The sequence below is a fragment of the Wasmannia auropunctata genome, unplaced genomic scaffold (assembly GCF_000956235.1).
Source record: "Wasmannia auropunctata unplaced genomic scaffold, wasmannia.A_1.0 LD334250.1, whole genome shotgun sequence".
Lineage (NCBI taxonomy): Eukaryota > Metazoa > Arthropoda > Insecta > Hymenoptera > Formicidae > Wasmannia > Wasmannia auropunctata.
Genome location: NW_012028640.1, coordinates 626,718 through 653,015, shown reverse-complemented (window position 1 = coordinate 653,015; position 26,298 = coordinate 626,718). Strand labels below are relative to the sequence as shown.

The 26,298-nt window shown below is 39.2% G+C and overlaps 2 protein-coding genes across 5 annotated transcripts in view; one reads left to right on the top strand and one right to left on the bottom strand.

Moving 5' to 3' along the window:
- LOC105458933 (dopamine receptor 1) overlaps positions 1–26,298 on the bottom strand; it is a 93,748-nt gene that overhangs the window by 57,526 nt on the left and 9,924 nt on the right. The window lies entirely within an intron of this gene.
- On the top strand, positions 6,468–8,705 carry LOC105458932. Of its 2 annotated transcripts, XM_011704553.1 has the most exons (3): positions 6,468–6,934; positions 8,000–8,149; positions 8,215–8,705. In XM_011704553.1, the coding sequence occupies exons 1-3, from the start codon at positions 6,837–6,839 to the stop codon at positions 8,279–8,281; spliced, it is 315 nt and encodes a 104-aa protein (XP_011702855.1). In that variant the 5' UTR covers positions 6,468–6,836; the 3' UTR covers positions 8,282–8,705. The 2 variants fall into 2 exon arrangements, with proteins under 2 accessions (XP_011702855.1, XP_011702854.1); XM_011704552.1 differs by having other exon boundaries at positions 8,000–8,705.

Sequence of the window (26,298 nt, the reverse complement as noted above, 5' to 3'; positions counted from 1 at the left end):
AAAAAAAAGTTTCTTGTTTCTCGCAATTTAACGATAACGAATCTCGCAGAAATGTATTATATAGAAGACACACATCCATCTTGATTGTGAAAGATAGATGAGTGAGGAACAAAAGTATTTTTTGGTTTCGACGAAAATTCACATCTCTCTTCGACGGTTTTCCGAACAAAATTGGAAGATGAGTGCTGCAAGAAAGCGACGGCACCGGCGCCCCATAGAGACCCGTCGCTCCGTTCAAAATTATCGTTCGCTTTCCTTTCTCAGTGCGCCGAACTTCCATCACCATTGCGGAAAGTGATGAAACTTCGTAATACAGGTGATAAAATGAGGGTTCCGCCGCAAAAGTAAGAAAACATCCCGCCACATCGAATCTGCAGGCGCGGCCGTATTTAGTAAATGTAAATTTACCTTTGCATTATAAAAGCTTTCTTATGAATTGCATCCGTAAACTAATATCACACTCGCATTAATGGAAGAATTTTTAAAACACACTTTCGTATATTACAATTGGGACACAGCTTTTTGTAAGAATATGTAAAATTAACTTATTAATATTTTATATCATATTATGTGCTTTAACAACTGTTACTGCCTTATGCTTACAGTTATTTTTTTCGTAATATTGTTAGCCGCAAAAATGTATATAAAAGACAAATATATACATATATGTATAGACTTTTTTTTACAATAAAGCAAAATATTACATATCACAAGCATAAAAATAATTACAATATAATAAAACTATCTAAACAATATCTTTTGTTATATCACATTTTTAGATATTACATTTGGGACACAGCTTTTTGTAAGAATATGTAGAATTAACTTATTAATATTTTATATCATATTATGTGCTTTAACAACTGTTACTGTCTTATGCTTACAGTTATTTTTTTTCGTAATATTGTTGTCCGTAAAAATGTATATAAAAAAGACAAATATATACATATATGTATAGACTTTTTTTTACGGTAAAGCAAAATATTACATATCGTAAGCATAAAAATAATTACAATATAATAAAGCTATCTAAATTATGTCTTTTGTTATATAGAACTACATCCGAGATAAAAAGCTGAAAGATTAAAGAAGTACATAAAGTACGCTAATGGACTTGTGCAGTTAAGTTGTGCTGGCGAAGTTTTCTTGGAGATCTTCCTTCGCGACGTCGTAACAAAAATCTTGAAGAAAGACGTCATAGACTAAAATAACCACACAAAATAGCAAAACGGCGTCAAGCGTAGCTACGTGTCTTTCATTGTATTGTACAAGAATATTTCTCATAAGATAATCATAATGCTATTTCTATATCAAGGGTGGGCGGAGTTTCAGCAGGAAAGCAAGCAATTCATATATTATGAAGCATATACAATCTCTATGTAGAATAGAAACGCGATATAAAATAAATTACTTCTCAATTACACCCTCCTTTCTATTTCGTCATAATTTCTAGTCGCCACACTAAAATGCGAATTCCTAAAAAGCATTGTACCGGCGAGCCTTTGTTGTAACAATTTACCTTCGCAATTAACTCTGATATTCCTGCCTCGGCGATCACGAAATTGCACGAATAAAATCTTGGAGAAGAAAAAGATTGCCTCAAAGAATATTTTTCCGCTAAAATGTGCAATGCTTTCAACATTTGCCCCGATCAAACATTCATACGGGCAGCTGCATTTCGGAAAAAGCGGAGCGGCGGCAAAGCCACGGCGGAGTGTAAAGGCAGAAAATTGCAAATACGGTGTAGCTTCAATAAAGAACCATTCGATGTTTATTGCAGGTACCCGCGTGTCCCCGACCGACTTGGTGAATAATTAAGCCAATCCATTCTTATTGCCTCGACCGTGTATACGATTACGTATTTAACAAGATCTAAAACGTGATATCACAATTTTAAATTCTTGCACTGTTATTAGAGTGTACTTGAAATTTTGAATTATACGAATGAATGTGTGAGCAAAAGGGAATCGAAATTTAATATAGCATGGAAGTGTTCAAGAATTCCTTGTGACACGAGGATGAGCGCACTTCACTGCGATGTCAAACGGAATTTATTGATTCTGCGATTCGATCACAAATTGCACTCTAACGTTTGATATGAGTTTAACTCAACATGGCTAACTGATCGATTATAAAAGGAATAAGTGTGACACACGGAACGTTAAACGTAAAACTACTGACATTAAACTCTCTCTGATGCTTATCATAATAATAACTAATAATGTTGTTCCTTCAAAATTATCTATTTGTATTTATCTATTTATATTTTAAGAGATATTGTTAATATTAACGTTAGGAATGCGCACGATCGTACGCTTCCACAATTATCACGAAATGAAATTTGAGTCGCGTCCCACAATCATCCCAAAATCGATCACGATCACGTTACGGCTGATAATCATATGATAATTACGCGTTTCATTACGCATCAGCATCGTTTATAATTAGCAATACTAAATTGCGAAGGCCGATGCGTCGGAAACATGTGTGTTATATGCATTATTGATCATCGTTTAATGCTTCTCTTTAATGTGATACATAATATTAAACATAATATAAAAATTTTATTTATATTAAAAACATATAAATATATATACGAAATTTAAAATATATTTACATTCGTCCATAATCGAATAATAAATACATTGCGAAAAGAATTAATTATGTACATTCAGTCGAAAGATTTCTGTTGAAACGATATTGTTGTCGGATATAACCGTTATAATTAAAAGAATCATTTCGGGCAATTCAATTTTTAATTCTATAAACGCAGGAGAAACGTAAAATCACTATCGTAGTTACAATTCAAATGATAAAACGTTCAATTTAAACAGAGATCATTCTCATGTACCTATCTGTATGGCATCAAATTTGAAGCTCACCGAAGTTACGCTGGCTTCGTCTCTTGGATTACACCGCGTCTACGAGACTAAGACAAGTTATGCAATCTAACTAACTATTTCCTCCTCCGGGTGTAAGTAAAACGCGTGGCAGAGACGGATTCCGAAATGGATCTAATTGCTTCGTACAAATATGTTTTCGTGGGCGTTACACGGCACGGCGCGCGCGATGGCGCGGCACAACACTGCATGGGAGAGGAGAGTCGCGATGACAGATAAGAGAGGGTTGCATGTTACGCCGCGCGCTATAAGCGAACGAGAGCAATTCGGCTTGTGAGTGACGTGCATCGCGCAATTGCATTTTCGCTCGCGGGTCTCGTGATGCCGGTGAAGGGTTGACAATAAAATACGGATCCGCGCGCGACCGAGAAGAAGATGTGCGTCATCGCGGTTAAGAATAGGACGAAGGGAGTAAATTGTTCGGATGGCGAAGCCCCGCGCGCGCATTCGGAATGTCGACCATGTGAATATGCGATGCGGTTATTATAATAGCGCGCGCGCGCGCGCACGCGGTGCTCGACTTGACGTTCACTTCCGTATAAATATTTTCTTGGCGTGGATGATGTGCCGGCCGATATCTTGTGCAGGTCTGGTAGAAGCATCGATTATCGGGTTTCAAATTATCCGTCGGCCCGTATTACATGCCGATGTTTTACGCGTGCGCCTCGGTTTTCCTGAATGATACGTATACGGGAATAAAATTTTGAGACCAAACTGTGCGAAATTGTATAGCGCGCTTCCTTGCCTTTACGAAAATCATGTAATCTTCGTTGTGTGTTAACGGCGAGCATTTTGAAATTAATATATAATTAAATCACATATCGCGTCTGTTATAAATAACGATTGCAACTTGACATTATTAGTAACTTTACTTCACAAATAATAGATTTAGCATGATTTTTATGACTATTAACAAACAAAGTGTAAAGTAGTTAGAAGCAAAACATACGTTTTCTATTTTTCAAAATTTATGATAAAGTTACACACGTCCAAACTTAGATAACTTACCCCTTTTCTTTTATATTTGAGAATCTAAGTATAGAAATAGTTTGTTTTGTTATATATATAATATATATAAGTAAATATATATGATAAAACTGTGTTCTCTCCCTTTAAATCCACTATAAAAAAAATTGAAAAATGCTTCTTTGGCAACTCTCGTATAAAGTGCCCCCATTTTTATATCGCGAATTAGTATTTATGTGTAAAATTCGAATTAAGCTTTAGTAATTATCCCCGTGATACCCAGGGCAGAAAATTGGAAAAGTTTATACGAGCAACAAGATTCTTCATGGGCAAGGACACGGCTACAAAAATGTGAATACAGAGTATCTGAATTCGTCGCACGTTGTGAATTTTATAACGCCGCTTAGTTCCCCGTAACTCGATTTAAAGCGCGGCAAAGGGAAGGAAGATGTTTCAGGCAAATAGGACCGCTTTGTATCGCCTCGGCGAGACTAAGCGGATGTGACGGAACAGCCGTGAAATCGGACGGAATTGGCTTTGGCCCGCTTCTTGTTGAGGGTGTTTCCCCATCCTGTAGAGAGCTGAACCGCGGAAATAGCGAGGCTTTACGCCACACAGGATCGAATCGATGCGACGGTCGGTGCAAATAATTTCAAACGAGTAATGCAAATACCCTTTGCACTTTCGTAATGCAATCGTGAAGTGATTTTAAAACAAAGCGCAAAATTTTTTTTACGAATTAGCTAATTTTTTTAAACAAAAACATTAGCGAAGATCATTGTTGCAAATTCTCAATTATTCCAAACTGAATATACATATAATTTATTATTAATCCACAAAGACAAAGACAAGATCCGTTAGAGCGTGCAACTTGAAATTCGATTTAAAAAATCGTCCATGAGTTTATTGAGCTTAAAGTAGCGTGCAAATAAGTTCACGAACGGAAATCGCGGGAGTGACATGGACTCGCCAAGATGAATAAATAAGCGTAATTCATCACGAAAATTACATCTCGAGAATTCGATGAAATTAAATTTATTGTGACGCGGTGAGACGGTCGTTCGCCTTCGGCGAGATTTGCGTCCGGGTGGGAGGAAGGGGGGGAGGAGGAGGAGAAGGAAGAGAGCGACGAAGGAGTCACAGATAAATGGAATTACTTTCTACCGAAGTAGGTATACGTCTTATGACTATTTCATTGTCGCGCGCTTTGTGCACGCCCAACGTAAACGCCATTGTGCTGCAAAATTGAGTTCCATTCATTACCGTACGATTGGATTCTCTGCGGCAAAAATGCAGCTCGCGCGAACTGCCTGTCATCTTTTTTCATTAACGGACTAGGTTTGTTTGGCGCTCTTTTGGCGAAGCGCTTTCTAATTTCGTGCTAATTTCATTAGCGAGAGAAATTTCGGCGAACCTCTGCTTCGGACACGTGCACGGCCGGAAAAATGCACGACGACGTCGCCTTAATCCAGAGTTTTAATTTAATTTACAATGACATTTGCATTTAACGTTTGGAATACCCAGACAACATCACGAATTGAAAATTGACTGGTAAATTAAATAACAAACGAAACAGGCAGAAAAGCGTACGTAAAATATGTAACGACGGCTCTGCGCATTTTCTCCCGTGGATGTATACATTTTTTTTTTCAACATGCGTCAAAGCACTTTCGTTGCGAGATCGCAATTACAGAGAAACAACGGAAATTACGTCCATTTTCGATCAATGTTTCATGCGCATACCAATTGTTCTCGCGTCTCTTGTATATGTATGTTGAATCTTGTATATGTATGCACATGAATTATGTATGCCGTAAAAAGCTACACTATACTTTTCGGTAAAGAAAGAATAACGTGACAATATTAAAAAATGAAGAGAATAAGTCTAGTTTGCAAAAAATTAGTTGAAATCTAATACTGAAAGGTAATTACATCACATTTTAATATTAACACTTCACATACGAAAATATAAAATTAACTTAATATTCACGTAAAATTTCAATCAACTATTTTAATTTTTAATAATATTAAATATTTGAAGAGAGAAGAAATATTACGTTATTACAGAGAAAAATGTATACTCGACGACAGTCATATTTTTCGAAAGCTCGATAGGAAATATAATTCTTCAGAGTGGTATATATCAAATGACAAAAGATTATAAATGACAGAAGATAATTTGACGATCTTGTAAGCAAAAAATGAAATTACAATGCTATAAGTGTAATCAACGCTTGAGCGAGAAATCCGAGTAGTCGGCGTAACGTTTTATACAACAAACGGTTATGTAAAAACATATATGTTAAAATATTGATTCGCTCTTGGTTGAATGTCACCAATTGTATTCGTTTTTGCAGCGATGGATTAAAAGACACAATCGCAAAAAACATCGGCAAGGTATATGTTAATTGACGGAATTTAATATATTTTATTTAAAAAATCCGACGAGTTTCTGCTATTTATTATTTTCAGTCTCCCATCTTGATATTTTAACATTACTTTAACACAATATTAACATCGGTGCAATGTAAAATTTTATGTTTTGTTTAACCTATATATATTTCTGAAGAGTATAAAATATATTATATTGATATAAAATTAAGACAAAAAGATTACAGACGAGAAGGAAAGTTGAAAATATAAGCTTCAAATTGTCAATATCGTAATCACAAGAGACTTTCACGCCAATAATAGCAAGACGTCTTGCTTGATATCCGGTTATTTTAACCTTTACGCAATCTGCTTTTATCTTCGGACTTTTTCCATTATTATCGCGTACCGAAGATGAATCAAATCCTCGACTTGAGACCCGTTTTAGAATCGTTCCTATACTTCGCCTGATACGCTCAACTTTATTGTTCTTCGCGTCTTGATGGTGCCTTTATAGAGCGCAAATGTGACTGAAAGTCGATCGTATACGCGCGGCGGTATCCTGTTTTATAAATCTCCAACGTGTTTCTTTACGAGCAAATGCACATTTTTGATACAGCACCAATTTATGCGGCTTCCGTAAAAAAAAAAACACAAAAGACATCCACGCAGTTCTACCGAAGCAAACAGAATGGAAAGTAAGTCCAATGTATTATGTATCGAGGATCGTTCAACATTTTTATTCGCTTAGAGAATGTGCGTTCTTTTTCTACCGTCGAACTTACGTCAATTCCAGAGCGAATAAATCGCTTGTAAGTACCATTACACATGTATCATATCGAATCGAAAATTCGACAAAGATAATGTGATAAAATTAAATTAGCTCTCGATAGTATTGTAAAAACGATCTTTAAAGCGATGAAGCGGAAAGGGCGTTGATTCACCAAGTTTAATCGTTATTCCAACGTAATGATCAGCTAACTGCACGTGTATCGCGTAACCAACGATTTAATACGACACTGCGTTCATCACCGTGATAAAACTCACAGAGCGTTATATATTATACCACCGATTAAAGGTAATTCAAGCCGTTATTGTGGAAATGTACAATGACGGCATAAAGGGTTGCATTAACGCGCGGGCTATCGAGCGGATATTGTGATAATTATTGTAAATGTTATGGGAATTACGTTAAAGCGCGAAACTTTTGCAATCGCGCGCTAATATGCAAATACCGCAGAGCGGTATTTAACGATACCTTTTTCCAAATTCCCGCGGACGTGGATTTATTGTATGGCTCGCAGTTATCTAAAATTTCTTCATTAAGATAATAATTTCGCTTGTGTGGAAGAGTTAACCGTTAACTTTCCAAGGGGACTCTCATAAAGGCGCGAGATCCTATCCTAACGGCATTATTACCAGCCACGGTCTCGGGAGGTTTGATCCTTCCAGCGTCTCTTACTTAATTAGTGCACTTCGTAAGATGAACCCCTTATCGCGACAATTCCTCAGTCTGTGAAATACTTTACGCCTTTATGGACGCTAAAAAAAATGATTCTGCCTTGAAGAATCAAGATTAAAGTCAAACACACCCGAAGGCGTTAATCTAACAATTTTTTATCTCGATTAATGACGAGATAAAAATTTTTTATTCGGTACATTTACTACAGAACAATTGCCGATTAATTAATCAAGATCAAAACGATTATTGTAATTACGCACCATTATTCAATATTATAACTTTTCGTTTGTAAAACGTCTAGATACGCTAGAAGCGTATCAGTAACGCACGGTCCGAGTAAAGATGAAAATGCGGTTTTTAAAGTTTCGCAATGGCGCTTCGTGAATTCGCTAATGACGAAATTTAGATGTATACGTCTCGCAAAACCACGTCACACTCGTCCGCTGGCAAGGTACGCAGTTGTTCGGTTTTTGCCGGGGATGGCAGTGACATTCTCGGAATTTCTGCAATTTACAGGATCACTTTGTTCCGAAACGCGATGCAGATTCGAGACGAACACCTCGACAAAGGCAAACGAATGTAAGCACGTGTGTTGGTCACTGCGTGGCCGACAATCTGCAATTGAGCTACAAATAATCGAGAACGAAATCGCCGCGCGGTGATTCTGATGAGAGAGAATCGTCCATGAATCTCGTCCAGCTATTGCACACTCATTCGGTCGCGGAATGGAATTCAAAAGCGCCCGTTAACTCGTATATATACATGATACATACGTGCGGGGACGGCTTACGTGTCGTGACGAACAAGCAATTTCTGCCGACAAACGAACGAAACTTGCGTGCTGAATTCGGCGCCGATTTTTCTTAATATCCTGCCATTACACGTAATTCGGATTCGCAAAGCCGGAAGTCACAAGGAATTTTATCACTCCTTTATCCAATAATAGACCTCTTCTGACCAGAATTCAGGATAAGATTGATTCTGATCGAACCGGAAGTTACCCCGAATAGATGATGGATTATTCGAGATAACTTTAACGGATTAAATCTTTCATCGCATTTGTGATCAAATCATATTAAGCTTGAGATGCTTGTACAACACATTTGATTGAGAATATTTAAGAGAATAAAAGGGCGAGAGAGAAAGAAATTGAATTTTTAATTTAATTCTTTTCAATTATTAAAAAATAATTTTTCAAAAGATTTTACTTTAATATTAAATGAGATTATATAAACGATATATTTACACAGAGAAAACAATAACGTAGCACTTTCAAAATTAACTCTCTTCCTGCAAATTGGCAAAAAGATATAGAAAGAACGAAATAAACGTTTACAAGCATGTTCGTACGATTACGGAACGGTGCATCAGACTGGCGAACTATGCGCATGCACGCTTGCAAATTGAAAAGCCTTGGCCGTGCCCACTCCGAATCGTAGTTCTTTTTTGCTCGCGCAAAATGCATCGTGATCTCCGCGCGGTTAGCATCGAGGAGACTGTTGAGCTATAAGAGTACGGGTGTTTTACGTCTCGTCTTACCTTAAAGTAATTTACGAGCGCTCTTTAATTTTCGTAATATGCGGTGCGCAATTATGCAAGTGCTTTTGCTTCAGTTACGGTTGATCATGGATATTTTTTTGCTGTGAATTTATTGTTGCGTCGTCTTCATTTTGTGACGGTAACTTTCTCACGACAAAAGTAAAATATGTCTTTCAGACTGCTTTTAGACTGCGTTATTAAATTTTTTCTATTCGAGAAATTTAGTACTTATATAAGTAATATTATAAGCAATAGTTTAATCCTCTTATTTTTAAGAGACTTTTCATCAAACTGCGAGGTTAAATTTTAATCTGGATTTAATGAAAACTTCGTTAATAGGCACATGAATTTTCGAGAACTCGTAGAACGTTAAGGATTATTCGGGAAATCTGCTAAATGTAGTACATACCTATTTATTGCAAACGTATTTATGCCAATCTCGTGAAACCTAGGAAACAGTTCACATAGTTTTTACGGTAACTTTTAAGCGGCTCTCATCTTTCTAACAAACCATTTTGTGCCTTAGTTTTTCTAATATCAATCGCATACTCCATATACTAAAAGTAACGTAATCATTTTCTATAACTAAAGTTCTTACTGGTTCCAAACTTAATCCTATTTAAGGGAACACATACTTTAGATTGTACAAAATGCGAAACTGAAGCTATTGAAATTACATTTTATATAATAAATATCAATTTCACAAGAGGTAACAAGAATTTATAGATATAAGTATAAATAAGAGAGTACGATATTTTTCAATAAAAGCGCAAATACAATTTATTGACTGAAAAAAATCAAAGCGAAATAAAAGTTATTATTAAAAGTCGCAGTGTACGAATGTATCTGTGTGTGAAATGTATGCTTTGCAATATTTTCTAAACATTGTTTGTGTTATAGAAAATGAAAAAAAAAGGATAAAAAAATTCCCCCTAACAACACACTGTGCCATTGAACAAACCATAAAATTGCGGCCACGCAATTCTTTAGAGGTAGGTAATGCATCTACCGCTAGGAAAATTAATGCGTTCCTTTGTCATTGTCACGGACACTATCCTACCGTCGCGCGTCGCGTCGTACCTGATGCAGAATGCAAAAGCTTTTTATAGTGGACGCTAACGTTTGTGTTCCCTCTCCGTCCAAGAAAAAAGGCTATCGCGCGAATTCGAAATTCCTTCTCGAAGTTTACTCAACTATCTCGAGCTTACACGAGTCGCAAATTAAGAATATGTTAACGACATAGTTATTATTTTTCCTATTATTGAGACACGTCTTATTTTTGTAGACTCACTCAAAATATTCTATCCTCGACGGTCAACGTAATAACCGCAGCTTCGCGACAAATTGCATCTTTCACTCAGCCTTCTTTCGCGCTGTCATAATGAGATTTCGACGTAAAATTCCGGCAAAAACGAGGACTAATCCTTTTATCGGCAGCACGATTGTATCGCTACGCAAACAGGTCGGCAGCCATTTCTGTGCAAAATCTCATCGAGTGTATTGACTTAGGTTTAAAGTGGTCGGGATAATCCCTATTTAAGCATACGAATGACTTAACGAGAAGGCGAGAGAGAAAGATGGAAGGCAATTGTGTTCGGCTGAAAGCGAATGAATGGAGATGCGGGAGAACCGCGAAACCGTAAAAACGTCAGCGAGAAAATGTTCAATTTGGCGACCAGAACCCGAGATCGAGATTATTGAATAGCGCGAGATGCACGAAGAAAAAAGACCGAGATGACTCCGCTCCTGACGAGGGTGAACAGGAAATTAACGAATTTAGGGCGTGGCGTGTCCCTGTTTTCTTGCACATTCGGTGAAATATCCCTGTAAATCCCTATCGCGAGTTGCGCCAAATTGGATCACCTGAAGAAATGACTTCCCCTGTTTACGATTTTCGAGGAAAACACTAAAAACGAGTACGAGGTGCACATTGCTTTCCCCAAGAAATCGCATGATGAAGAAGAGTCTCTATTAGCATAGAAATCGCTATATCAAAAGTCAGCATAGGAATCACTGTATCAAAAGTCAGCGAATATCAAAAGAGATGAGAGAGAGAGAGAGAGAGAGAGAGAGAGAGAGAGAGAGAGAGAGAGAGAGAGAGAGTTTGAATAATTTGGATTCAACTCGAAAATTCTCGGGTAACGCTCGAGCTTTATTAGAAAATCTCGAAAAACTGCAAACCGTGATAGATGCAGCACACAACAGGCGAAATTGCCAATTAAGGCTAATTAAAACCAACTAATTGTGACAACATGACACGGTTCCCGTAACCGCATTAATTTTGTTTTATAAAAAGTACATATAATAACATCACTCGATCTCTGTTCTCGCGGGAAATAAACTGTTAACGCTCAATTGAGGAGACGCGATGCTGCACGAGCGGCGCAATTAAAAAATTCGAGTTAATATGCAGACTATAAACATTCGCTATATTACAAGCCTCGAGTGCTAATACATAATTTGGCTGAGCGTGAAATGACGACGCAGGAGTGAGCGATTGAGGCCGCGCCTGAAGTTCGCCTTTTAAACGAGCTTAATTAATAAACTTTGTTTCGCCAGAACGACCGTTCGGCCAACTTTCAGCCCTTAATTAGGTATACGACCCACGTTCAGCATCATGCAAACGAGCAAACGCTATCGCCGGTGGATATCGGCGATTTCTTCAATTTCTGTTAATTACATATTGGCCGATACGCCGACTTGACAGATCGGACGGGGGCGGCCGTCATCGATCACAATTAGCCGCGTGGAGTTATATAACGTGCAAGGCGCTAATTCCGTTATTTCGTAATTGGACAGCAGCCAAAGTCGCGATAAGGAACAAGTGACGTATAACGAGAACGAGCGCCGCTTCGTAAATCCCGACTTCCCATGTGCAAACTCCGCGCCAGCTAATCGTAAAACACACCGCGCTAATTAAGACTTTCGCTAAGAGAACGTTATCTTTCCGACCGACGTCAGGAGGGATCATTTTGTAGCGCGCGATATAACTCCCGTGTTTTATTTGAACAGTACTAATTAGAGCAACGCGGGCGGGAGAGTCCCGAGATTCCCTCCCGTCAAACATCGACGAGCCATGAAAGCTTTAGAAATGGGGAGGTAAGAGAGGTATCAGTTGCAAGTTCAATATTATATACGCGCAAACCCGGGCTGTAAACGTCATTAGGAAGTGTTTGCCTCGTCTCTTTTATGTAAACCGTGTAATCTTGTCGGATGTTTCGCATCGACCGTCACTTTGTTCTCCCTGTGTAGTATCGAATGACTATAAGGACCGGTACAAGCGCATGCATATCCCACGATCATTAAAAATAACAACTAAATAATAATCCGATCGATAGTTTCCTTTTTGAGTTTCGCGCAATATCTTTTTGGATCTCAAGCGGCCCTTTGCGCGCCATCAACATCCGTTTAACTTTCGACAGATTGACGATGGTTTCCCAGACATATTAAATTCATGTAGATTAATTACATCGCGCGGCAGCGAGGCTGAAACTTGCTAAACGCGTTAAACGCGCGTATCGAGTGACAATCGATCTGATATTCGTCACGATGCCCGACAGTTTTACACAAACGTGTTACACGAAAGTAAAATTGCATTTTATTTGTAGTATTCAATATTCCATGTATCCGATATTTAAATCATCAACTTCGCTGTCACGTCTAAATTAGAATCCATAGTTGGAAGTAAATAAAATATAATAATAATAAATTGATCGTCTAAATATACTGACAATCTAAATTCAACCTGAATAAATATATAATATAATGTGATATAAATCTCACTGAATTGATACACATGCACTTCGTACTGCATATTACGTGAATTCTACGATTAAATTAAAGCTGTTTAATGTAAAAGCGAGGTGTGTATATACATATATATATATATATATGCGATATATTACATTTGAAGAGATTTTACAGAGATATCGCACAGTTGATCTCAAAACCCGCAAATAAAATTGGGAGTACGAAACGTACGCGCATACTCGACGCGCTAAATTAAGCACGATAAAAGATAAAATCTCGGTATATGCACTCGGTTACACGATAGTATCATCGATCGTGTTTACAATGTTACCGGTTCGTGCGACCATTAATACCTTAATGCAGCCCTCCCCTCCTCCGCCCCCCTCCAGGTACTGGCGCGAAAGTTTATTCGGTTTATCGAGAACGCGGTCGCTAACGTCGATTAATCGCGCCCAAACATACGAGAAATTAATCATGGTTTCGTCACAGATGTCAATCCAGCTTCGTCTGATTTATTTATCACAGGCGCCTCGTTTAATTTCATCTACAAAGCGCAATCGAGTCGTCGGAACTTCAACGAAAATCACTTCAGCAAAACCTGAAAAATCAGTGCAATCCGTGGAATCTTAACAAAACGCGAGCAATTTCTGGCAGCACGCGAACACGCAGCTCGTAATTAATTAGCAAAAAAAAAACTCGGCACAATAACAGAGAGTTAATAATACAACAAACTGAATACGTTCAAAATATGCAAACGTATGCCACGCGTCTCAAATTACATATAATGCAATTTTCCATCAATAACATATCTCTGCAGTGGGAGGGGGGGGGGAGAGGTGCATTTGCGAAATTAATTACATCGTCGTCCGGGGAAAATGTTCGTTTTAATTAAACTATTGTTCATCCGGGCGTACACTTAATCGCGCGTAATTTCGGGCAATGGCGGATAACACGAAAGAAAAACTGATCGCGGCGGCGGCGGCGACGACGACGCGACTTTGGGGAAATTCGACTTTGGCGTCACGGCGGGCGGGAGTGTCTTTGAGCTCCGGATACATACAGCTACTCTTTTTAATTAAAGCCATTGGCCGGCGGCGATTACCCCGCGCGCAGCTTAACTGATTAACGTCCGGAGAAAAGAACGTCCCTAAGCTCTGCTCCGTTGTAGTAATCTGATGACGCGTTTCTGCAGTTCAGAGTCTGTGACTCTGTCTCTCTGTTGCAGATCAAAGCGAGTCTTTTGCGCTCCCGGGAAAGCGGTTTCATATGCCGGAGCGGCGTGCGGTCGGAAAAGTTATTTTAAAGCATTTGTAGCGGCTCGGCGCTGCAACTTTGATGGGAGACGATCGGAAAACGATCCGAATTGTTCGATCGCTCCCGGCCGGGATGCAGCTTCGCCTGAATCTATCACAATCAAACTCCACGGATCCTTTATATAAATCATGTCGAGGCTAATGCGCTCCGAAACGAACGGGGCGCCGGTTCCTTCTTTGAAATATTGACGCGGCTCTCCGGGGTTGCGATTGAAAATACAGAGCTCTTTCAATCTGGATAAAAAGGAATACCAGATGTTTGTTAAAAGCGACAAAACGGCGAAGCATGCGAAGCCAATACACGTGACGTACCAATTAAAAATTTGCGTCCTATTATTCGGATTACGCGAACGGGTTATTGAATGCTTTTACTGAAGCCCCCGCGTTCACACGCGTTTCCACCGCATACAATAACGTTACCGGGAGTAAACACATTCTTGCCGACCTAAAAACAGTCCCGGCCACTATCAAACGGATCATCACGGTAAAAAAAACTGCGAGAGTGGATGGATTCTATTAAAGAACGGGACACACAGCGTGGAAAAAAGCTTTCAGTCCCATGATGGTCGCGTCATAATTAAATTCCATTTATTTTGATTGTGATCCCTAATAGAGAGAAGTAGAATCGCGTATGGCTGCACGGCCGTGCAGGCAAGGAGGTCAGTGACGATGTTAAAGTAGCAAACCCGACTGAAGGCTACGGCATTATCAGTGGTCCGAACCGCTCGAGAATCTCGCCGATGGAATAAAGTCGAAATGAAATGACGCCGTGACACGTTTACGGGCTGATTGAATCTTCGACGAGCCGAAGGAATATCTCGGTCGGCGACTTCTGTCGACGGGAGAGACACGTGGATCGCGCCTTTATTACATCCGTGAAATCGAAACAGAAGACATTTGCCGGGAGAAAATGCAAACGGGACAAATTCCAATTCCAGTATCGAATATTATACTACAAAGTCTCGGCAATTCCGAGTGTATTCCGAACGTATCGTGCAGAAAGTTGATAATAATTCAATAATTTATTTTAAAATTTCAATCGTATACCACTGCAATCTGTAATCTAATAGAATAAAACAAAATCTGATATTTAGATATCAAAATAAAAATTTTACATCATTAAATATTCAGATATTCCCAGTCATGCAAATCGTATGATAATTAATAGGCTAGATAGAATAACGAAGTCGTTCTGTTATTAGCGATGATACGGTCACATTCATTTTGATTTTTGATCTTTGATAATTATATAAAATGTGAAATCGGATTAGAAGTCCATTTAATTTTATAAAAAGACCGTAACGAAAATAACCTGTGAAATCGATAATTTATTACGGTGCTGTCAATTTTAATAAAATCGAAGCAAACTGTAAACGATTCCACGAAGTTAGATCGCTCTTGAGCAATATTAACTTCCTACTTGGAAAGTAATACCGTAATACTGTACATTATGAGTAATAATCGAGTACAAAACTTTAATTTTACCTAAATGCAAATTTCTCGGTAAACCTTACACTTTCAAATTAAATTGTAAAAATTCGAAATTTTTACGTTAATTTAAGTTCGAAACTTTAATTTTACTTAAAAGCAAATTTCTCGGTAAATACCTTTTAAAGTTAATTGTAAAAATTCGAAATTTTTATGTTATCATTCGTTTAATTTCACGGGGAAGAAAAATTATGCGAGAAAAACGATACGCTGCACTCTGACGCGCTCGGATCTTATTCATTATCCTGTCGCACTGTGCCTTTAATTATTGGAAAACTAATGAAGGTGGACACGATCATAAACGCGGGGGAAAAATAGATTAAGAAGGCGAGAAGGTTTAAAAGACTTTGACGAGCGGATTTACCGTGTCGCTGCAGTCGCAATTTTAGCAGTTTAGTGAATCACTAAGGCCTTGCAAGGGCGACAAACGGCGATTAGCGAACGTTACACACGGATGTGAGCGGTAACGCCAACGGAACTCTTTTTTTTTCCTCTCCCCGAAACTAGGTCGATTCATTATGCTCGCGATGTGAGTTATCGTTCACAAAACACGTTAACACATTGAATCAATTTCCATAATGAAAAATGATAATCAGAATGAGATAAGCAGCGACGTTGAGTTGATTAACGACACACATGCGCTCAACCAATTATCTTATTATTTCCCTGACTAGCGATCGAGGCCCGTCATAATTGACGGAAGTGAGAGTCGGGAAATGAGAATTCCGTGCATGACGCGGTAGTTTTACATCGACGTCGTGAACTCATCTCTCATCGTTCTCTTACTAGAGAGATATGTAAACCACCAGGATGTCTATATAAAAGTAATTAAAGCAATTCTCAATTAATCCCTAACTAACTAAAGTCCACGTATAAGTTATGAAAACGGTATAGAGAAAACCCGAAACTATAGAAATATAAGATAGATAATTAGCCTATATTAGCCCGTGGGTTGGGTCAAATTAAGGTTGTATTATCAAGAAGCCATCCTAAAGAGGCGACGGTGCGGTCATCGGGATAAAGTTACGCTTACCCCCTTTAGAAGAGGGTTATAGCGGTCGTTGCTTCGAGCTATCATAAGACGAGCGCGGCCTTCAGTCCCTCCTGAGAAAGGTCCCCCTTCGGCCTTCATTACGATTGACGAGATCAGGCTCCGGAATGAACGCGAATCCTTCGAGTTATCCCAGATACGCGACAGAAATGTGATAATGATAGAAATACCCGCAGAAAGGAGTGCTCAGGTATTGTGCGATTTTATACGTCTTCGGGTCAGTTCATGTTATATTAAATATTAATTAAACTCTCTGTGATATTATTGCAAATTTATCGAATTGCAATTATTAATTGCATTATTAATTTCTAAAAATATTATTGACAAAAATAATAACATGCAATGCTTTCTTTCGAAATTCCTTTTTATACGTTTTATAGTATATTATATATGAGAAGCATTGAAATTATCATGTATTTGAGATCTCGAAATAGTTTGAGCAGTTGCCGCATACATATATTGCAGCAAAACTTAATTGAAAAGCGGAAGGATTAAAGTTATCCGGGAAACAGCCGCGTCTGCTCTCGTTGCATAACGTGAAAAGTGCTTGGAAGGATCATTTAATTTGTTACAGACGAGCAGGGTAGATTACTCTAATTCAAAGCGGGCTGACCCCCACGCCACTTCGCAAAGCTCTCGGATCCTACAGATCATTAAGTGAGCACAAAAGCCGAGAGATGGAGGAAGAGTAATCGTGTGAAGAAAGCTGCAACTTCGATCCTCGACGAGAGAAGGGTCTTGAAGACGAGGGTGAAGGAGGTGAAAAGGACGAGGGAAGAAAGGGGAGGGTTAGAACCGGAGGGCACAACAAATCGTAATGTGACAAACTATGTGCTACGGCGCGACCTAACGACGAAGAAATTTCCATTAAAGAGAGATCACGGAGGGAACGAAATGAAAGATTTTGGCGGTATCTTAATTGCGTCATTTATCGCGCGCGACCCCTTTTGCTTACGACACAGTGGCCAAACTTTTCCGATGTAGAAGCAAAACTCCTGATAACCTTGAGGTATTATTTGTTACTCCATCGCGAAAGGTCGCGATTAATTCCGATTTCGAGAAACATTACGACAGATATTAAGCTTCCAGCAAGGTATTTTCTACAACCGAAGGATACTTTCTGTCACATTTCTTAACATTAAATTTTCCCTCGATTATAATTTAAAGACAGGACGTTACGACAAAGAAACTACTACTACAAATTTGAATTTCTACATACATTCGTGTCATTGAATTTTAACGTTGACAATAGACAGGCACAAAGTTCTACTTCCGAGCTTTAATGGGTCGTAATAAGAAGACAAAACTATCTACTTCGGAAGAACTAACTCCTTTAATTGGTTTATCCCTATTCTCTTATAGCAATGTATCCCCCTATCTCCTCGCGTCCCATTGACTATCCTCGCTGAATTGGGCGAAAGCTAATTCCGGCACCAGATGTGTCTGGGGAAATGCGATTAAAGACTACGGGGGGGGGGGGGGGGTCTCTATCCTGCGCGCAAACGAGTTTCGCATCCTACAGTGTGCAAGCATCGTAGATACGTACCGTACATAGCAACGATGTGATTTAATTCCTCGAACGTACCACTTTTTCTGAGCTGATCGATGAATGCAAAAGTTTACCTTCGCCGTGACAAAAAGACTTCTTAATCTCGCGTAGTGCCTGTACGTTTCACGTCGACCGGCTTTAATTTCCATCGTTTGAAAATCAAATGGCTGGTTAGCGTCGCAGTAGAAAACCGATAATCGAAGTTATCGATATCGCTGCGAGCCCAATCTGCGATTAAATTAAGGAGAAATGTTTCGGCGAATAATCAAGGATAATTTTGCATTGAGTTACAGTTGGAAGTTACACGCGACCGCGTGTAACCATTGAAGCGGATGTGAGGATAAAAGAGAAAACAAACAACTGTGACGGTTGTCGCGAATCGGGTGGATCGAGAAAAGAGTGCGCTCCCGTTTAATGCGCACTAATTACGAAACCGCTGTTGATTTTAACCGCTAGGGGCGGAACAATTAAATGACGTTAACGAGGCGACAAGCGCTTCCTCTGAGCGTGACAGCGCTCGCGGCAACTCGGTCAGTTGGAAATGACGATGCTAATGCACATTCGCAAGACGCCTAGCGTGCTGCAATCGCGGATGAAAGTATGCGGTAGTCGTGTCGCAGGAAATACTCGCTCGCGCGCGCTAAAAGTTATGCAGCGATATATGTATACAGAGGCACCCCGGAAGCACACGCGCCACGGCACATAATAATAATAATGGGATCTCGAGTTTCCTAACGCGTCGAAAGACTCCTGGAATTCAGAATACCCGACGCGCCACGTGAAAGCCTTGCGAACGGAAGCCGATTTGACTGACGACGAAGTTCAATTAATATCGTTCAACAATGACGAGCCGGCGACGCGTTCTTCCCGTGCAATAATTTCCGACCGCGGAATAAAGTTGATGCAAATTCGAATGACTTTAGACAACCAATTTTTTACAACCAACCTTAACGCGACGCGGGTGAATTATAATTGAAGTAATCATTGTACATATAATGACCTTCAACAAAATGCTTAGCTTTATAGTTTCAGTGGAATATTCTGCAGATGCACGAATCCGAAACAATTTTTCATATATATTTCATATAAAGTTTTCCCCGTGAAAATTCCTGATGTGCAATCTAAATTCTGCAAGAGAAGAAATGTCGAATGTAAAGAAAAGACTTGGAAGAGCGATGGCTAAAGGTTAAAAGGTTGATTCGTTTTGTACATGTCGAGGCTGCCATTTGACTGGAATGGACAGCACAATAGAATATATAGTAGTTACGGTAGTAAGATAAGTCCTCACACTCGTATCCGCAGTTGACAAGCTACTGCGTCGACGGTTTGATGTTACACAAAGGATAACAAGGGTCTGTTAAATTGTGATTGCGGAGTTCAGGAAACCGTTGGCGGAACTCTCGACCTAACAATCGCCCAAATAAATCAAAATCTAGAATGTCGGTTTTAACCTGGCGGCTTGAGTGTCGTCATAAACGTTATTAAAACGAAATTCAATAAATTAGGCAATAATTACGATGCGCTCTCGTCGATGAGCAATTATTTCGATAATCGCATTAATCCCGGCGACGTACAGATTTTGATTAAAGCGGTTCGCAATGATTGATGCCACATTTAATTAGTAATAATCAATCCGTGTGTAATGTCAGGAATTCGAAGTATGTCGATGAAATAATTTTTTGAATTAAATTAATGGCAAGCGGCCTTTGTGAAATTGCACGGAAATTAATATCCACGAACTTGGCATGAAAATGTTTATTTCATCACGCACACAAGCGCGCGATTAATGATTTATTTCTATCTCGCGGCGAAATAAGCTGATAAAGGTATGTATATATACGTGCATGTATCACCAGGCGAGCGTAAGTTTAACGGTGTGCATGTTGCGGGTACTTAAGTGCCTACATATTGAACAGCTCGTTGACCCGAGCATCAGTGGTATACAAAGGCTAACTAGAAACCTTTCGTGGCACTTCGATTGGCACAGTTTGCGGCTAACGATGAAAACTAGGGTAGGAAAGTGACCGCGAAACTTTAGGCATACCCGCGCGCGAAGGATGCCATCCATATTCATGTCGTTTTACATTTATTAACGTTGATAGTGTTACAAAATTTCTTGGCGAAGTGTAGTTCGTTAATTTCTGACGACAACTCTATCATCCGAGATCGTAACGGAAAATACCTCATTGAAAATGATGGCGGACTTTACACTTGCAATTCTCATTACGCTTAAGTTGCGATTAAAGCAAAGTGCAACATGAAGAGCGATGAATGTTTAAGAGTATTAGGAAAATTTTATAATGTAACTTTGCCTTCCGATAAACTTCCATTGGGGATCTGAACATCTTCTAAATCTCATTACACGCCGTTGCGAAGGAAGCGCAGCATGCCGAACGCGGAAGAGAGATTTGCAAAATGCAGATCTACGTGTAAATTCGTTATCGCAAAATGCTGCCTCCGTCTAACCGAATCCGTTGTTCCGTTGATCGAAATCGAGCCTGATTAGGTCTTTCGTCTTACGTTTGTTTCACCGCGTAACAACGTCAGTCTAATCTAATGCCGCTAGTCTGAGAATGCAGTTAGGGGCGTACTATAGTTTCCTACGTAGTTACAACACAGTCATTTCCTGCAGCCTGGAAGGAAAATTCTAGAGAAGGCCCTGCAAACTTACGGGGATTACCGGGGTGGATGTTTAATATTATATAGCTTGATACGACGCGCCTCGCGGTGATTTTATCCCGCTTGGTGTAATACGTAGGTAATTATATAACTATATGAGCGGTATCTTCGCATCGTCAAATATTCCAACAAGTGTTTCTGTCGTACACATGACGCATAATTTCGTTAAAAGGGTTCGTCTCGCACAAGGAAATTATTTTCTCCATGAAATTTTAGACAAAATAAATTGCTATGTGGGTGTTTATTAATTTTAATTATATACATATATATGTATATATAAAACGAAAAAATTGCGATTATATTACTGATTATATCACAACAATTCCAAAAATATGTACTATCATCATCTAATTATTCTTCTAACAATTTTAACTTTAATAAATTCTAATTTACTAAATTTTTCAATTAGTCATATTTTTCATACAATATTTTATCGCTATATTTTTTTTGCTATTGAATGAAAAATTTAGTAAATCAATGTTTATTAATGATGAAATTATAAGAAATAATTAAATGATGATGATGATAAGCATATTTTTGAATTAAATTAATATGATCAGTAATATACATTATATATCTCTCATTGTCAGTCCTACTACTCTTATCAGAGCATGGTGACCTCTCTTTCGTATTTCTGCGATGTGTGCTATTTACACTTTTACGTAAATATACGGGACCTACAGTTTAGCGCCGGTTCTGAACAGCGGCAATTTTTTAAGAAGAAGTTCTCTTGGTAAAGATACTCTCGGTGGTTTGCCGTTGCCTTCCGAGAGGCGGCGATCGCTTCCGAATCGATTAAAATCGATTTCAGAGTTATATTTTTCTGGGTGGATTTCAACCCGGATTTTTAGCATGTAAAGCTCCTCGCGCCACGATCGCCACAATACATTATATATGTATATAGTATATAATCAATCGAATGTAATTAGTCACGTGCACATCAATCGCAAAAAATTTTCTAGAATAATGCAGAATAATGGAATAGATACATATTGTAATATAGAATAATCAATAAATTAATACACCGAACGATGGATTAAAACGAAATAAACCTCTTGTCGTGATACGAAAATATATTTCGCAATTCTGCGTCTCAGCTAACTCGACTTAATTAGGTCCTGCAATTGATTCCTAATGTTGTCAAGGGCGCAGATGATTATCTCCAACCGTTGAAGCAGCTTCGATATACTCCCCACGAGATTCGCAGTCCGGCACAAAGCTCGATTGGTAATTAGCAATTACTATGCAAATACAAGTGCGACGAGAGACAGTGAGAACGCAGATGCGGCGTGTGTTTGCTCAGCGGATGTTTATCGTGATTATTCCCATGTTTGCACGATATACACATAGAAATTTTTTCTTCGCACTGTCATTCTAACACGATAAAAAGATGGATAAATTTCTTCGAATATAGCGAAACTTGCGGATAGACAGATTAAAATGCATAACTGATTGCGAGCACAAAATATTGCGACTCAATTTGCTTCTCCCGTTAAATGAAAATATCGTTTTCATTCAACAAGTTTTTTCAGTATTATATAAAAATATTATATTAACGTTTTAATAACTATTATTATCACCTTCAATTTATGGAAGGAATAAAAGGTTACACTATACTGACTAAACAAAAAGTATTCATTATCCATTACCCTGGGGTCAACTGTATAAAGAGCATATTCGCGCCATAAAAATTTCCTTATAACACATTATAACTTCGCCGGTAAGTGAAGTTGTCGATAAAATAATTTCGAGAAGTTGAAAGTTTTAATATTATCGGAATTTATCGAACAACAGAACTTAATTTGATCCTCAAATTCGATGCTTGACTGGCATATTTTATACACAGTTATAATATTTGAACACATTTGTCCCGTATTTCTCGCTTGCGTTTTTCCCTGTTCTCCCCAATTTTAATTCGCGAAATTGTATAATCTATCTAGAAGAAGATGCTATCTTTAGTCTATCTTTATCAAAGATTTCTTTGGAGCAATTCGAGCTTATCAAATATTCGAACCAATTCTAAAATCAATGAAGAAAACTGTACGATTCCACTCGAATCGCATTTTGTGAGTATCCACGCACATATCTTGAATTAAATCCTCTGCAGCATGCAACAGGCGCGGCCGGCGAACGCGGTCGAGTGCAGAGCGGAAGTAGGCTTGCGTGCAATCGCCGTGCGAATGGGTGCGCTATCAAATGGAACATTACATTCGAGACCACGGTCTATTGGCGGCCACGGCGGGAATTCGACGTCAGCGCGCGGAGCCGCACTAATTATTTCAACAATACCACTGACTGACTGGAGAATTTTGCGACGTAAGTGGTCCAAGCTGGCAAACCGGCTTTTATCAATTGTTCCCGCGAGACGAACGATTACGCGTAAAAGGTACGTTTCGGCTGACGGGCAGTTTACACGTCCACCGGGAACGTGCAAATTGCTCGCTCGTTGACGAAACACGCTTACGGCTGATCGACAAAAATTTTACGCTGAAAATTATTCCAGAGGCATTGTGGTGCGACGCGTTAGATGAAATCTTTCTTATATGATGTAAATAAAAATAATATATTAAATAATCAATTATTTTTTAGTTAGGTATGCAAAATAACTCGCAGGGAGGAAACTGTAAAGTTTTTAAAGGAAAGCGATACGATGTCTCTATCAATTCTAATTCCGTGTAGTTTTTCATATCTTATCCCGTGCACCGAAACGCTGATCAATTTTATTCATGACGGGACATGATTCTCCAGAGGAGAATTGCAGATCCATTTATTATTTTCGCGAAGATATCGCGTGCCTCGCGAATCTCCGTGCTACGCATTAACATTTCTTGCCAGAGAGAAAACGCGATGGTCGGAGAATAGCCGATAAGGGGTGTATCGTACTGTGAAGAGAAGGGCTCCATGGATCTTAAGCGCTCTCGAGGATCGGCACACCTACACTTCAAGTACATCCATTACGACCCCTCTATTGAAACTTGCGTGCTATACGAAATTTAGGAGAGTGTACAAACTTCCCCTTTCTGACGTAGTCGGCGGAGTGTACGCTCCAGCGCAGATATCAATGTCGTATATGGGCCGATCGATTATTTTCAGGACACGGTAATGTATAATGGAAGGTAATGTATGGAAAGTGGCAGTGCCATCGTGCGAGATCGGTGGAAGAGGAGAGTCTCCCACGCGCGTTCGAAAAAAATCCCTTCCATCTAAATTCGTTTGGAATAACTCCGGGGAACTCGGAGGGGGAAAAGAAATACAACTATATAGTCGCGGTATAGGGTACATTCCATCCCCTCGTCAGAAATGCGCGAATCTCTCGAGGGATCGGCCGCGAGGCGGCGGTCGGAATTTCTTGAGAGATGGAAGACTTCCGCGCGCGCGCATATTCCAAGATCGCGATCGCTAATTACATTGTTACACGTTATATAGCGGTGGTTAAACAAAACTCCGCCGGATACGAGATAGGGGATATTCCGCGCGGCCGCGTTTCGAGATTAAAGCGCGCCGATAATCCGCAAAACATACAGACACGCGTCAGGGTAATTCCACTCACGACTGGAAAAAAAAAATCTCCGATACTTCGCCGATACGACTAAAACGATTTTTATCGCGCGAGGTATTTGCAGGGATAGCGTTATAAAGATCAAATATCGCGAGTTCGTGAAATATATAAGATTACGGTTCGTAAAATATAAGATAAATCACAGCCTTTTCGACTTATTCGAAACTAATATAATAACTTCAGATGCTGCAGCTTCAAAATGAAACTGCAATTTTCTCACCCTGCCGTTATTGAGGGCGCGTTCTCCCGACGGGGCCGAACATTTGGACCCTTCGCGTGGTATCTTGAAAGCATTGTCGGAAGACTCATAAGAAAAGGCGAAACCATCGCGAGAGAGTAAAGTTTGCCCCAATTCAAATCCGATTTATCCCATAGATCCGATTGGATCTGGTGCACGAGAGCACCCCGGAAAAACCTATATAGAATTCGAAGAGAAATTTCACTTCGTCAAAAGTGTGAGTATTTCGAGGGTCCTAAGACGCCTCGAGATCTTTTCGATATCTCCCTAAGGGCGCATACCTCGTTAGTTCCATTCGAATTCAAACTCGAATGTCATTTCTATGGTTGCTTTAACTTGAAACGAATTCTAATCTTCGCAAGCGTATACTGCTTCTTGAGCTGTACTGGCCAATGTTTGATCATATAGTAAAAAGTCTAAAAGAAAATTTTGAATATGGAAAGATATTCAAAATAGCGCAATATCGATTCCGATTAAATTTCCGCTATGAATACGAGAGAGATATGTACATCAGCTAAGACATAAATAAATATAAAGAAATTATTTCTACATATTTGCAATATAAAATTCTGAACTTATATCTTACATATCTTACACATAAAATTACATAATTCATATCACACTAATTGCTTAAGATAGATTTTCTTTTTTAAATCATATTAAAGTATTGCTATTTTGAACAAGTAAACTTATTTTTAATGTTATATATTATTCAATGATGTTCTTCCAGTAACTCTTATAATTGAACGTGTGACATTCGTCGTTTACTTTTTTTAAATTAATTCTTATATGAAAAGCCATTATCGATCGGTAGTATTTATTACAGTTCAATGACCAGTTTGCTCCGTTTAAAACAACAGAGACGGAGCTTTTCACAAACTTTCCTTGGAAATTTCATTCTAACCGTATCTCTCGTCATTTCGCTCGCAATACGAGAAACTTTCGTAGTAAAATGAGAGCTTGAAAGACGTGGCCGTCATCTTCTCGTGGGAATACACGTTTACTGCATCTACTTTCGCGAAACGATCGACGAGTTAAGACTTGTCGAGAACTTGCGGCATCTCCTCCTCAGGGGACAGGAAAAGTCGCCCGATTAAAATTCGGCCGGGACAATCTCCGGCATGCCGGCGCGGCGGATGGATATCAGGTGGAGTTCGGGCGAATTCCACCCCGTCAAAAGGAGAATTTCGCGGACGTCCGGTTTCGCGACGCGTCTCCGCGAAGTTCCTCGGTGGAAAATCCGAAACTCGGCGATCGCGAACTGTACGGAAACGTTTCCCGTAACAGAGATTAAACTTCGCTTCCGCGCCATATCACGACGTTAAACCTTCTCCCCTTCGACCTCGACGAGAGGACGCCGTAGCCGTGCGACTTTTCTCCGCGGCTATACGGCACTTGAGCAACTGTAACAATATATGAAACTATCCACTTTTG

What these genes read in the sequence shown, in the direction of transcription:
- LOC105458932 (XM_011704552.1), top strand. Translation starts at nt 6,837, where the DNA reads ATGCACATTTTTGATACAGCACCAATTTATGCGGCTTCCGTAAAAAAA. An exon ending in CGAAGCAAACAGAATGGAAA is followed by an intron (nt 6,935 to 7,999) that starts GTAAGTCCAATG and finishes TAAAACGTCTAG; the next exon opens with ATACGCTAGAAGCGTATCAG.